The sequence below is a fragment of the Ornithorhynchus anatinus genome, chromosome 5 (assembly GCF_004115215.2).
Source record: "Ornithorhynchus anatinus isolate Pmale09 chromosome 5, mOrnAna1.pri.v4, whole genome shotgun sequence".
NCBI classification, from domain to species: domain Eukaryota; kingdom Metazoa; phylum Chordata; class Mammalia; order Monotremata; family Ornithorhynchidae; genus Ornithorhynchus; species Ornithorhynchus anatinus.
In genome coordinates this window covers 17,138,183-17,151,709 of record NC_041732.1, presented here as the reverse complement: position 1 = coordinate 17,151,709, position 13,527 = coordinate 17,138,183, and the positions used below count along the sequence as shown (strand labels likewise).

At 49.3% G+C, this 13,527-nt stretch overlaps 1 protein-coding gene across 2 annotated transcripts in view; it reads left to right on the top strand.

The window, feature by feature from the left end:
* Positions 1-763: 763 nt before the first annotated feature.
* SH3GL3 (SH3 domain containing GRB2 like 3, endophilin A3) overlaps positions 764-13,527 on the top strand; it is a 92,360-nt gene continuing 79,596 nt past the window's right edge. Inside the window, exon 1 of one of the 2 annotated variants that reach the window (XM_029066721.2) lies at positions 764-914. In XM_029066721.2, coding sequence (XP_028922554.1) covers positions 870-914 — 45 coding nt within the window. In that variant the 5' untranslated portion in view covers positions 764-869. The remainder of the gene's footprint in view (positions 915-13,527) is intronic. The other variant, XM_029066722.2, reaches the window with a different exon arrangement.

The following is a 13,527-nucleotide window of genomic DNA, read 5'->3' as shown; positions in this document are numbered from 1 at the left end:
GTAGTAAGCACTCAATAAGCAGCGTGGTTCGGCGGAAAGAGCCTGGGCTTGGGAATTAGAGGTCATGGGATCGAATCCCAGCTCTGCCACGTGTCAGCTGTGTGACTGTGGGCAAGTCACTTCACTTCTCTGTGCCTCAGTTCCCTCATCCGTAAAATGGGGATTAACTGTGAGCCTCACGAGGGGCAACCTGATTACCCTGTATCTCCCCCAGCGCTCAGAACAGTGCTCTGCACATAGTAAGCGCTTAACAGATACCAACATTATTACTACTTAGTACAGTGCCCGGCACATAGTAAGTTCTTAGCAAAAACCACAATTATTATTATTATTTTCTCCATGTCATCATCATCGCCGTCATCATTAGCACGATCATGGTTATCACGATTATCACCCTGCCCATAAGGAGCTTAGTACAGTGCTCTGCCCGTAGTAAGCGCTCAATAAGCACCACTGATTGATTGACGGGCTTCTGGGCCGTGAGGCCCGGGGGGATGCGCGCGACCCCCCACGGCCCCTCCAACCGCCTCCCCGTCTCCAACGCAACCGCGCCGCGTGGGCGGCCGCCCGCCGCCTCATCTGCATAGAGCCCCGCCTTGGCCAATGGGCTTCCGAGGCGTTGGAACCCGGCCTTCCTATTGGCTGGGGGGAGCGGCGGCCGGCGGCCGTTGGGGGAGGGGCGGGGCGACGGGGCGCCTGCGGGCGCGCGGGCCGGTGGCGGGGGGGGCGCGCGCGGCTGGGAGCGCGCAGGCGGGCCGGGCACGGGCCTGGAGGCAGCCGCGCCCCCGCGCCCGTCCCTGCCCCCCGGGTTTGGGGGGGCTTTTGGGGGAGGGGGACCGGGGTCCGCCCAGCCCCCGGAGCAGCTCAGGATGTCAGTGGCCGGACTGAAGAAGCAATTCCACAAAGCCAGCCAGGTAGGGGGGCTGGGGGCCGGGGGGACCCCCAAATTGGGGAGGGTGGGAATCCGTCATCCGTCTCGTCCTCGGTGGGGGGGGGGGGGGGCGGGGGAGTCTCTCGTTATGGAAAGCATCCATCCGGTCGCGGATCGATCAGTCAATCAAGAAGAAGAAGAATTATGGCATTTTATTAAGCGCTTACCATGTTCCAGGCACTGTGCTAAGCGCTGGGGTGGAGACAAGCTTATCGCGTTGCGTCCTACGTGGGGCTCACCGTCTTCACCCCCATTTTGCAGATGAGGGAACTGAGGCCCAGAGGAGTGAACAAGCATCCTAATGACGGCATTTGGTAATTATGGGGTTAAGCGCTTAGGAGGTGCCACTGGGCTAAGCGCTGGGGGAGATGCGAGGTGGCCCCACGGGGGGCCGACGGTCTCCATCCCCACTTTACAGAGGAGAAAACTGAGGCCCAGGCAAGTGAACGACCATCATAATGACGGCATTTGGTAATTAGGGTGTCGGTTAAGCGCTTAGTAGGTGCCACTGGCCTAAGCGCTGGGGGACATACGAGGTGGCCGACGGTCTCCATCCCCATTTTACGGATGAGAAAACTGAGGCCCAGAGAAGTGAAGTGGCTTGCCCGAGGTCACACAGCAGAAAAGTGGCAGATTCGGGATTAGAACCCACGTCATCGGACTGCCAAACCCATGCTCTCGCCACTTGGCCGTGCCGAATGCAGTAGATTAAACAGTGCCGGTCACACAAATGCCATCATTATCCTGTCCACCAGGAGCTTAATCGCTCACTCGTATTTATTGAGCGCTGACTGTGTGCAGAGCACTGTACTAAGCACTTGGGAGAGTACAATGCAACCATAAACAGAGACACTCCTTGCCCACAACGAGTTTACAGTCCAGAGGGAGAAGTGAAGCGCCCAAGGTCACGCAGCAGGCGTCTGGCGGAGGTAGGATTAGAATCCGGGTCCTTCTCCCAGACCCACACGCTGTCCGACAGGCCGTGGTTGAAGGCGAATTGCGTGCAGCACTGTACTAAGCGCTTGGAGGGGGGACGGTGCAGTCGATTTAGTGGACACGTTCCCTGTCCACAAGGAGCTTGATCAGTGGTATTTATTGAGCGCTTATTGTGTGCAGAGCACTGTACTGAGAGCTCAGGAGAGTATAGTATAATAGAGTTGGCAGACGCGTTCCCTGCCACAGGTCGCTTAATCCATCAGCCCTTTTTGTTGAGCATGTACTGTGTGCAGAGCACTGTGCTAAGAGAGTAAGAGCGTACAGTAGTGTTCCCTGTCCACAACAAGCGAACAATCTAGAAGAGCACTGTTTGCAGTGGCTGAGGGCATCATTCAGGCGTATTTGCCGAGTGTTTCCTGTGTGCAGAGCACCGTACTAAGCACTTGGGAGCGTACAGTACAACAGAATTAGCAGACGTTGTTCCCTGTCCACCGTGGCTTGGGAGTCCGAGGATGTGGGTTCTAATCCCGGCTCTGCCACTTGCCTGCTGTGTCACCTTAGACAAGTCACTTCACTTCTCTGGGCCTCCGTGACCTCATCTGGAGAATGGGGTTGACGACTGTGAGCCCCACGGGGGACAACCCGATTACCTTGTATCAACCCCAGCGCTCGGAACGGTGCTTAGCACAGAGTAAGCTCTTAATGCAGCGTGGCTCAGTGGAAAGAGCCCGGGCTTGGGAGTCAGAGGTCTTGGGTTCGAATCCCGACTCTGCCACTTGGCCGCCGTGTGACTGTGGGCAAGTCACTTCACTTCTCTGTGCCTCAGTTACCTCATCTGTAAAATGGGGATTAACCGTGAGCCCCACGTGGGACAACCCGATGACCCTGTGTCTCCCCCAGCGCTTAGAACAGTGCTCTGCACATAGTAAGCGCTTAACAAATACCAACATTATTATTATTATTATTATTACAAAGCCACAGAATTGGTAGACATCTCTCCTGACAGCGAGCCTTCAGTGTAGTGCATATACCAAGTCAGTGTGCGGATGGGTACAGGCTAGTGACGATTCAGGTGTCTTTGCGTGTGCAAGGTGTGTGGTTGTGCAAGCTGAGTGTATTTGCATGATGAGTTTGTGTGTTTTGCAGTCGTGCAGGGCGTGTGGTGCTTCTTCATCCGTTCAGTCGTATTTATCGAGTGCTCACTGTGCGCAGAGCACTGTACCAAGCGCTTGGGAGAGGACGATACAACAGTAAAGAGAGCCATTCCCCGCCCACAAGGAGCTTACAGTCCAGAGCGGGTGAGAGTTTGTAGGTTAGGGGTGTGTTGTGTTGTGCCGAGCAGCTCCAAAGCGGGACTTTTTGCCCCAGAGCAAACTTTCATCCTCCCTCCACCTCAGGAGGAGGAAAGAGGGGAAGTCAACAGTTATCACAGAAATTGCATTTCGTGACACAAGGTTTGATCTGGACTGAGCTGAGGGGAAGGTGATGAAATGCCAGACCTCAGAGAGCAGGTCTTGTGGAAGTAGGCAGACAGTCGGAGGGCGTTTGAGTGAGTTTGGAGGTGACTCCGTGGGAGACCTGGAGATGGGAGTGAATTCTGACTCCAGTTTAAAGTCAAGATGCCCATTAGGTAGAAGTGAAAACTACATTTTTTTCCCAGTGGTATTTATTAAATGCTTACAGCGTGCCTAGCACTTTATTATGTGCCGGGCTGGATCCAAGGTGATCGGGTTGGACACGGTCCCTGTCCCACATGGGGCTCACAGTCTTAAACCCCATTTAACAGATGAGGGAACTGAGGCACAGAGAAGTGAAGTGACTTGCCCAGGGAGGCGGAATAGCCTGGTAGATAGAGCACGGGTCTGGGAGGCAGAATGCCCTGGGTTCTAATTCCGCTCTGCCACTTATCTGCTGTATGATCTCAGGCAAGTCACTTCACTTCTCTGGGCCTCAGTGACCTCATCTGCAAAGTGGGGATTAATAATAATAATAATAATAATAATAATAATAGTGTTGGTATTTCTTAAGCGCTTACTATGTACAGAGCACTGTTCTAAGCGCTGGGGAAGATACAGGGTCATCAGGTTGTCCCACGTGAGGCTCACGATCTTCATCCCCTTTTTACAGATGAGGTAAATGAGGCACAGAGACGTTAAGTGACTTGCCCACAGTCACACAGCTGACAAGTGGCAGAGCCGGGATTAGAACCCATGACCTCTGACTCCCAAGCCCGGGCTCTTTCCACTGAGCCACGCTGATTAAGACCGTGAGCTCCACGTGGGACAGGATCTCTGTCCAACCCAATTAGCTCGCATGTACCCGGCATTTAGTACGTTCAAGTGTTTACCAAAAACCATATTAAAAATGGTATTTGTTTTTATGGTATGTATTAAGCGCTTACTATGTGTTAAATACTGTTCTAAGTGCTGGGGTAGTTAGGAGTTAATCAGGTCGCTCACAGTGCCTGTCCCACATGGAGTTCCCTGTCTAAGAAGGAGGGAGAACAGGAGAACTGAGGCAGAGAAAAGTGAAATGACTTGCCCATGGTTACACAGCAGACAAGTGGCGGAGCCAGGATTAGCAGATTAATAATAATGATGGTATTCGTTAAGCCCTTACTATGTGCAAAGCGCTGTTCTGAGCGTTGGAGGGGGATACAAGGAGATCGGGTTGTCCCACGTGGGGCTCACGATCTTCATCCCCATTTGACAGATGAGTGAACTGAGGCCCAGAGAAGTGAAGAGACTGGCCCAAAGTCACACAGCTGACAAGCGGCAGAACCCGGATTAGAACCCGTGACCTCTGACTCCCAAGCCGGGGCTCTTTCCACTGAGCCACGCCGCTTCTCTGATTAGACTGTGAGCCCGTCATTGGGCAGGGATTGTCTCTATTTGTTGCCGAATCGTACGTTCCAAGCGCTTACGTACAGTGCTCTGCACATAGTAAGTGCTTAATAAATACTATTGAATGAACCCAGGTCTTTCTAAACTTCCAGGCCCGGGCTCTATCCGTTAGGCCACGCTGCCTCTCTAAGCTTTGCCCACTGGTTTGGGACATTGGGAGCACCTACTCGTGTTTCAAAATTCGTAGGTTTGTTTGTGTCTCCGTCTACGGTTGTGTGTAGGGTTGTGTTTGCCTCTGAGTCACAAAACCCGGCCCAGCCTGAGCGGGCGCGTATCGGATCGCTGAGATAATAATAATGTTGGTATTTGTTAAGCGCTTATTATGTGCAGAGCGCTGTTCTAAGCGCTGGGGGAGATGCAGGGTAATCAGGTTGTCCCCCGGAAGGCTCACAGTTAATCCCCATTTTACAGATGAGGTAAGCGAGGCACAGAGAAGTGACTTCCCCACAGTCACACAGCTGACAAGTGGCGGAGCTGGGATTCAGGTAATGAGCCCCACGATATTCAGTCTCTCTGGTGAAGAGAAAAATAATAATTTTTCACAGAGTTGCAGTTACTGCATAGACTCCCTCTCTCCCTAAGTTCATGCTAAATCCAATCATGTCACTATCAAAAAATAGAGCCTGGGGCCTGGGAGTCAGAGGACCTGGGTTCTGATCCCAGCTCTGCTCCTTGTCTTCTGTGAGATCTTGGGCAACTCGCTTCACTTCTCTGGGCTTCAGCTACTTCATTCAATAGTATTTATTGAGCGCTTACTATGTGCAAAGCACTGTACTAAGCCCTTGGAATGTACACATGGGGATAAAGACCTTGAGTCCCATGTGGGACATGGACTCTGGCCCGATTAGCTTGTACGTACCCCGGTGCTTAGTACAGTGGCGGGCACATAGTAAGCGCTTAAAGGATAACCATTTAACAAAACCAAACCAACCCCCAAAACAAGCAAACTAAAGCTGAATTCAATTTTATAGCTTTTCCAGCTCCTCAGACAGATGATTCTCCCCGACTTCAAAACCTTATCGAAGGCACATCTCCTCCAAGAAGCCTTCCCTGACTAAGTCCTCCACTCCTCCCACTCCCTTTTCTTGTCCCTCCCATCCCCACAGCACATACGTATATATATGTATTTGTAATTTATTTATCTATTTACATTAACATCTGCCTTCCCCTCTAGACTGTGAGCTTGTTGTGGACAGGAATGTGTCTGTTGTTATACTCTTTTCTCCCAAGCGCTTAGTATAGTGCTTTGCACACAGTAATCACTCAATAAATACGATTGAATGAATGAAGGCGCTATAATGGCTCGGTACAGGGCTGTTAGTCGGTAAACCATGAGCTTCCGACGATGATTCATTCAATCAATCGTATTTATTGAGCGCTTACTGCGCGCAGAGCAGTGTACTGAGCGCTTGGAAAATACGGACCAGCAAAAAAGAGAGACAGTCCGTGCCCACACCGAGCTTATAGTCTAGAAGGGAGGAGAGAGACATCAAAACAAGTAAAAAGGCATCAATATAAATAAATAGAATTATAGATATTTGCACATTAAAACAAGTAAGCAGGCATCGATATCAATAAATGGAATTAAATTGGAAGTGTGTGAGGGCGGGACCATTTAGTAGCCCCAAGGATCCTGTCAAACAGGCTAAAAAAAAAAAAAGAGGCGATGTTGCAAAATACCCTAGGTAACTCGAAGCAGAGATTCCAGTGGTCTTTATCGCTCCAAATTCATTAGACCTCCCTGTTGGCAAACCCCTGGAGAATGGCAGGGAACCAGAGTTGGGCTGCAATTTATTTTAACATCTGCCTCCCGCACTGGACTGTAAGCTCCTAAAACGGCAGAGATCGTCTCTATATTGTCCTCTCCTGAGCACTTGGTCCAGTGCTCTGCACACAGTAAGTGCTCAATAAATCGATCGATTGAATGCCGTTTGGCTCCCTAAGATCTGGGACTGCTTTCTCCGAGGATCACGAGTGAACGGGTCCTCCAAGCAGCATGGTCTAGTGGTTAGAGCATGGTTCTGAGAGTCAGAAGGACCTGGGTTCTAATCCTGCCTCCGCCAATCGTCTGCTGGGTGACCTTGGGCAAAGTCACTTTACTTCTCTGGGCCTCAGTTCCCTCATCTGGAATCAAGACTGTGAGCCCTACGTGGGACAGGGACCGTGTCCAACCCGATTATCTTGTGTCTATCCCAGTGCTTAGAACAGTGTAATGCTTAACAAATGCCACAATCATTATTATTATTATTATTAATAAATTGAGTTGATTTTTTTCTATCCTATTCCACCTTGACCTTCTTTTAAACGGCATTTAAGTACTTACATTGTGCAAGGCGCTCTGTCCCGCTGCTTCGAGCAGATCTCTCGACTTCTGTCGACACTATAGATCGCAGCCATCATCTAGAAACGCTAGGTAGCTTTGATTTTACTGACACAATTCTCTCCTGGCTATTGTCCCATATTCGGTGGGTAATTTTTTTTGAACGGTAACTTCATAGTAAGTAGTTAAGCGCTTACTATGTGTCAAACGCTATACTAAGCTCTGGGGTAGGTACAAGATAATCAGGTTGGACGCAATTCATGTCACACATGGCGTTCACGGTATTAATCCCCATTTTACAGACGAGGTAAGTGAGGCACAGAGAAGTTCAATGACTCGTCCAAGGTCACGTGGCAGAGCCGAGATTACAAGCCAGGTCCTTCTGATTCCCTGGCCTGTACCCTATCCAATCAGTTGTATTTACTGGGTGCTTACTGTGTGCCTGCCCTGTCGAATCGATCGATCGTATTTATTGGGCGCTTACCATGTGCAGGTCACTATACTAAGCGCTTGGGAGAGTACAACCCAATAATAGAACAGGCACATCCTCTGCGCCACGACGCTGGGTCATCGCAGGTCTCCAGAGAGTATCCTGCGACTCATGGGTTAAACTAGCCATCCAGTTTGGGCTTGTTTTTTGAAATTCATGGGCCAGGATCATCAGAGCAGAAGGCAAAAACACCTTTTCCGACGGTTGAAAAATTGCGGGGACAAGGTAGCGCAGCTATGGCTCCAAAACTCCGATGTGAATTCAGACAGACAGTTGCAGTGCCATGCCCGTTTCCTGAATGAGAATTTGTGGGTTGTCATGAAAGCCCACAAATAAAAGTGTTCATTCCCTGTGATCTTTGCAACAGAAAATTACATCTTGCTGAAAGCCAGTCTACCAATTATCCTTTGAACTTGGAGCTGTTACTCTTTATTAAGACTCCTTTTAGGACATTAAGAGTTGGCCCTCTGGATGTTAGATTCATCCATTCAGTAGTATTTATTGAGCACTTACTATGTGCAGAGCACTGTACTAAGTGCTTGGCATGTACAATTTGGCAACAGATAGAGACAATCCCTGCCCATTGACGGACTTACAGTCCAATCGGGGGAGACAGACAAAAACAATAGCAATAAATAGTATCAAGGGGATGAACAGTATTGGAATTTGGACTCTTTTCCACATCCACAAGATCTCTCACTTCCCCGTCTTTTCAGTCGATCAATCGGCCGATCGGATTTATTGAGCACTTCCTATGTGCAGAGCACTGTACTAAGCGCTTGGGAGAGTACATTCAGTCGGATTTATTGAACACTTACTGAATGCAGAGCACTGTACTAAGTGCTTGGGAGAGTACAGTATAACAATAAACAGACACATTCCTTGCCCACAGCGAGCTTGCAGTCTAGGGGAGACAGACATTAACGTAAAAAAATAAATTACGGATACGAACGTAAGTGCTGTGGGGCTGGGATGGGGGGAAGAAGAGAGGGAGCAAATCAGGGTGAGGCAGAAGGGAGCTGGAGAAGAGGAAAGGGGGGCTTAGTCAAGGAAGGCTTCCTGGAGGAGACGTGCCTTCCTTAAGGCTTTGAAGAGGGGAAGAGTGACTGTCTGTCAGATTTGAGGAGGGAGGGCATTCCAGACCAGAGGCAGGTCTTGGGCAAGAGACAGCGGCGAGATAGACGAGATTGAGGCAGAGCGAGGAGATCGGCATTCGTAATAATAATAATGATGATAATGTTGGTATTTAAGCACTTACTTTGTGCAGAGCACCGATCTAAGCGCCGGGGGAGATACGGGGTAATCGGGTTGTCCCACGTGAGGCTCCCAGTTAATCCCCATTTTACAGATGAGGGAACTGAGGCACAGAGAAGTTAAGTGACTTGCCCACAGTCACACAGCTAAGTGGCCGAGCCGGAATTCGAACCCATGACCGCTGACTGCCAAGCCCGGGCTCTTCCCGCTGAGCCACGCTGCTTCTCTAAGAAGCATTAGAGAAGTGAAGTGTGCGGGCTGGGTTGTAGAAGGAGAGAAGCGAGGTGAGGTAGGAGGGGCCAAGATGGTGGACTGCTTTATAGCCAACAGCGAGGAGTTCGTTTTTGTTGCGGAGGTGGATGGGCCACCACTGGACTTTCTTGAGGAGAGGGGAGACATGCCCAGCCGTGGTCCGCAACCTTCAGATGAAACGGCCTCAGCTGATCTGGGCTGGTCCTGATCCAGTTGAAGCAAGATGAATGAATGATAAAATGAATAAGTGATGAGTGAGAAGCAGCGTGGCCTGTGGCTAGAGCCCGGGCCTGGGAATCAGGAGGGACCCGGGTTAATAATAATAATGTTGGTATTTGTTCAGCGCTTACTATATGCTGTTATAGCACTGTTCTAAGCGCTGGGGTAGATACGGGGTAATCAGGTTGTCCCACATGAAGCTCACAGTCTTAATCCCCCTTTTACAGATGGGGTAACTGAGGCACAGAGAAGTGAAGCGACTTGCCCAAAGTCACACAGCTGACAAGTGGCAGAGCCGGGATTCGAACCCATGACCTCTGACTCCCAAGCCCGGGCTCTTTCCACTGAGCCACGCTGGGTTCTCATCCTGGCTCTGCCACTTGTCTGCTGGGTGACCTTGGGCGAGTCCCATTACTTCCCTGGACCTCAGTTCCTTCAACTGTACAATGGGGATTAAGTCCGTGAGCCCTTGTGGGACGGGGAATATGTTCAACCCAATTATCTCGTATCTACCCCGGGGCTTAGAACAGTGCCTGGCACGTACTGCACGATTTAACAGATACCGCAATTATTATTAAGAAGCTCGAGGGCTTCTAGTATAGTGTTAGGTGCTCGATAGGCGCTCAGTACACGCGACTGTTGGATGAGGAGACTTGGGGCCCGGCGTCGAGAAGTCCATTTATTTCTCCATCCAAGACAGTGATCTCAGGCTCTGTTTCTGGTCCAGTCTCTGTAGATAATAATTTAATTTATTATAAATTAATTTATGGATAATTATGATACTTGTTAAGCGCTTACTATGTGCCAAGCACTGTTCTAAGTGCCGGGGTAGATACAAGTTAATCAGGTCAGGCGAGGTCCCTGTCCTCCATGGGGCTCACACTCTTAATCCCCATTTTACAGATGAGGTAACTGAGGCCCAGAGAAGTGAAGTGACTGGGCCGAGGTCACACAGCAGACATGTGGCAGAGCCAGGATGAGAACCCAGGTCCTCCTGATCCCCAGGCCTGAGTTCTAGCCACTAAGCCCCATAGATGGCAACAAAGTGTGGGTTGGGGGATGCCCGCGTTGGAGAGCGTGGATTATCCTTTTTCCCCCACTTCTCTCGTGTTTCCTGGAGCAAACCTTGTGCAGGCGAAAAGCCAAGTTAGGCAGTCTGTCGTATTTATTGAATGCTTAAAGTGTGCAGAGCTCCGTACTGAGCACTTGGGGGAGGACAATACACCATAAACAGACACATTCCGGGCCCGTAAAGAGCTCACGGCCTAGAAGAGGAGTCAGACGTTAATAGAACTAAATAAATTACAGATATTCAATCGTATTTTTTTAGCGCTTACCGTGTGTACGTATATATCTGTAATTTATTTATTTCTGTTAATGTCTCCCTCTCTAGACTGTGAGGTCATTGTGGGCAGGGAATATATCCGTTTTCTGGTGTAGTGTACTCTCCCGAGCGCTTAGCACAGTGCTTTGCACACAGTGGATGCTCAAAAAATGCAACTGAATGAATGCAAAGCACTGTACTAAACACTTGGGAGAGTGCAGATGTAACAACATCACAGACGCGTGCCCTGCCCACGATGAACTAGATGGACATTAATAGAAAGAAAGAAATTACAGAGATGGACATAAATGTTGTGGGGCTGAGGGGTGGTGAGGGATGGAGGAAGTGAGTAAGGGCGAGGCAGAAGGGAGTGGGAGAAGAAGAAATGACGTCCGTCTCCCCCCTTCTAGACTGTGAGCCCAGCGTGGGCAGGGATTGTCTCTTTATTGCTGAATTGTACTTTCCAAGCACTTACTACAGTATTCTGCACACGGCTGAACAAATGAATAAATGACTGAAGGCGTAGTCAGGGAAGCCTCTCGGAGGAAGTGTGCCTTCAATAAGACTTTGAAATGGGGGAGGCTAAGCCAAACCTCCATCTTTAGACTATAAGCTTGTTGTGGGCAGGTAATGTGTCGGTTTATTGTTATACTGTACTCTTCCAAGCGCTTAGTACATTGCTTTGTATACAGTAAGCACTCAATAAATATGATTGAATGAATAATAATAAATCCTTCCTCCCTAGCCACCCTCCTAATGATAATAGTAATAGTATTCAGCGTTTTCTCCGAGCCAAGCGCTGTAGTAAATACATGCAGCTCCCAGGCAAAGCAGGAGGGAGAACAGGGATTGGATCCCTATTTTGCAGATGAGGTAACTGAGGCACAGAGACCTGAAGTGACTTGCCCAAGGTCACTCCAAAGACAGTGGTAGAGGCAGGATCAGAACTCAGGTCCTCTGGCCTCCAGGCCCGTGCTCTTTCCACTAGGCCACGTTGCTTCCCTCCGCCCCTCTTTCCGTTTCTCCTGGGGAAGCCATGCCCCGCAACGGAAAGAGCACCGGGCTGGGACACAGGGGGCCTGGGTTCAGATCCCGGCTCTGCTACCGATTTGCTGTGTGATCTTGGACCAGTCACTTTCCCTCTCTGGGCAACTGTACCCTCCTCGATAGAATGGGTAGGAGAGACCTTCTCTCCGTGCACAACAGGGACTGTCCTCTTTCCATGTTTTGTGGAATCAGCTGGCTGTCAGATTAGCCCTGCGTGGCTCCAGCTCCTCTTCAAAGACCAAACTCTTCCAGGATGCTGTTTCTGGTTTTTAATTTTTCACTTTGTTTCTTATGTCATTAACCGAAGCAGCGTTTGCCAAATGAAACGTTCTCTGAACCAGCGGGTGAGTAAACAGAATGGAAAGACCCGTCGCCCGTCGTTAACTTGGCCATTTGCAGAATTAATCACCAGCTGGCTTTCTGGCCCCGGGCCTAGAAACGCCAGGAGACTTGACAGATTGGGGGGACCTGGCCCTGAACCCTGTTTGAGATACTCTCCCAAGCGCTTAGTATAGTGCTGTGCACACAGTAAGCACTCAATAAATGCGATTCAAAAAATGATAGGGACCGTGTCTGATCTGATTATCTTATAATCTCCCTCAGTGCTTATATCACCTATCGATGGTGTTTACTGAGCGCTTACTCTTTGCAGAGCACTGTATTGAGCGCTCTGGCGAGTGCAGCGCAACAGAGTTTGAGGACACGGTCGCTACTCACAATGAGTTTGCAGCCTGCTTGGCAGTTAATAAGTGCTTAATACTGTAATAAAATGTAGGGTAAGACATCTGTCTCTACAAGAAGAGAATCTTGACCTTGGTTTCCTTAGATTTTTTTTTTTATGATAACTCTTAAGTACTTATTATGTGTATCAGAAACTGTCCAAGCACTGGGATAGATTCAAGTCCCACATGGGGCTCTCAGTCTAAACTGGAAGGAGGAGGATTGGAAGGGGATAGATGGAAGCTAATCAAGTTGGACACGGTCCATTTCCCACGTGGAGCTCACAGTCTTCATCCCCATTTTCCAGATGAGGGAACTGAGGCACAGAGAAGTGAAGTGACTTGCCCGAGATCACCCTGCAGACGAGTGGTGGACGCAAGATCAGAACTCAGATCCTCCGACTCTGAACAATTGATCCTTCTCTAGATTATGAGGTTTAGGATGGTGGGCTCGGTGGGTTGCTGGGAAGCAGTAGGAGCAATTTTTCTGATTTAGCAGTTGATTGATGTGATAGCCTTCCGTTCCGTCTCCCTTCTGTGTCACCCTGACTCGTTCCCTCCATTCCCTTCCCTCCAGCCCCTCGGCACTTATATCCGTAATTTATTTATTTCTATTAATGTGTGTCTCCCCCAATAGACAGTGAGCTTGCGAGGGCAGGGAACGCATCTGTTATATTGTTATATATCTATTGTAACAATACAATATTGTTATATCGTTATATTGGATGTATATTATAACAATACAGTGTAACAGTCTAACAATGAGGATATTGTACTGTATAATACAACATACGATGTAATAATACAATGTTGTTTTGTATCGTTGTATTGTTTTATTGGGAAGGAACGTGGCCTAGTGGAAAGAGCGCAGGCCTGGAAGTCAGAGGATGTGGGTTCTAATCCCGGCTCTGCCCTGTGTCTGCTGTGTGACCCTGAGCAGGTCACTTAGTTTCTCCGTGCCTCAGTTAACTCATCTGTAAAACGGGGGTTCAGTCCTACTTCCTCACTCTTAGACTGTCAGCATGATGCGGGACAGGGACTGTGTCCAACCTGATTAATTTAAATCTACCCTAGCGCTTAGAACATTGCTTGGCAAATAGCAAGCGTTAAACAAATACTCTTATTATTATGG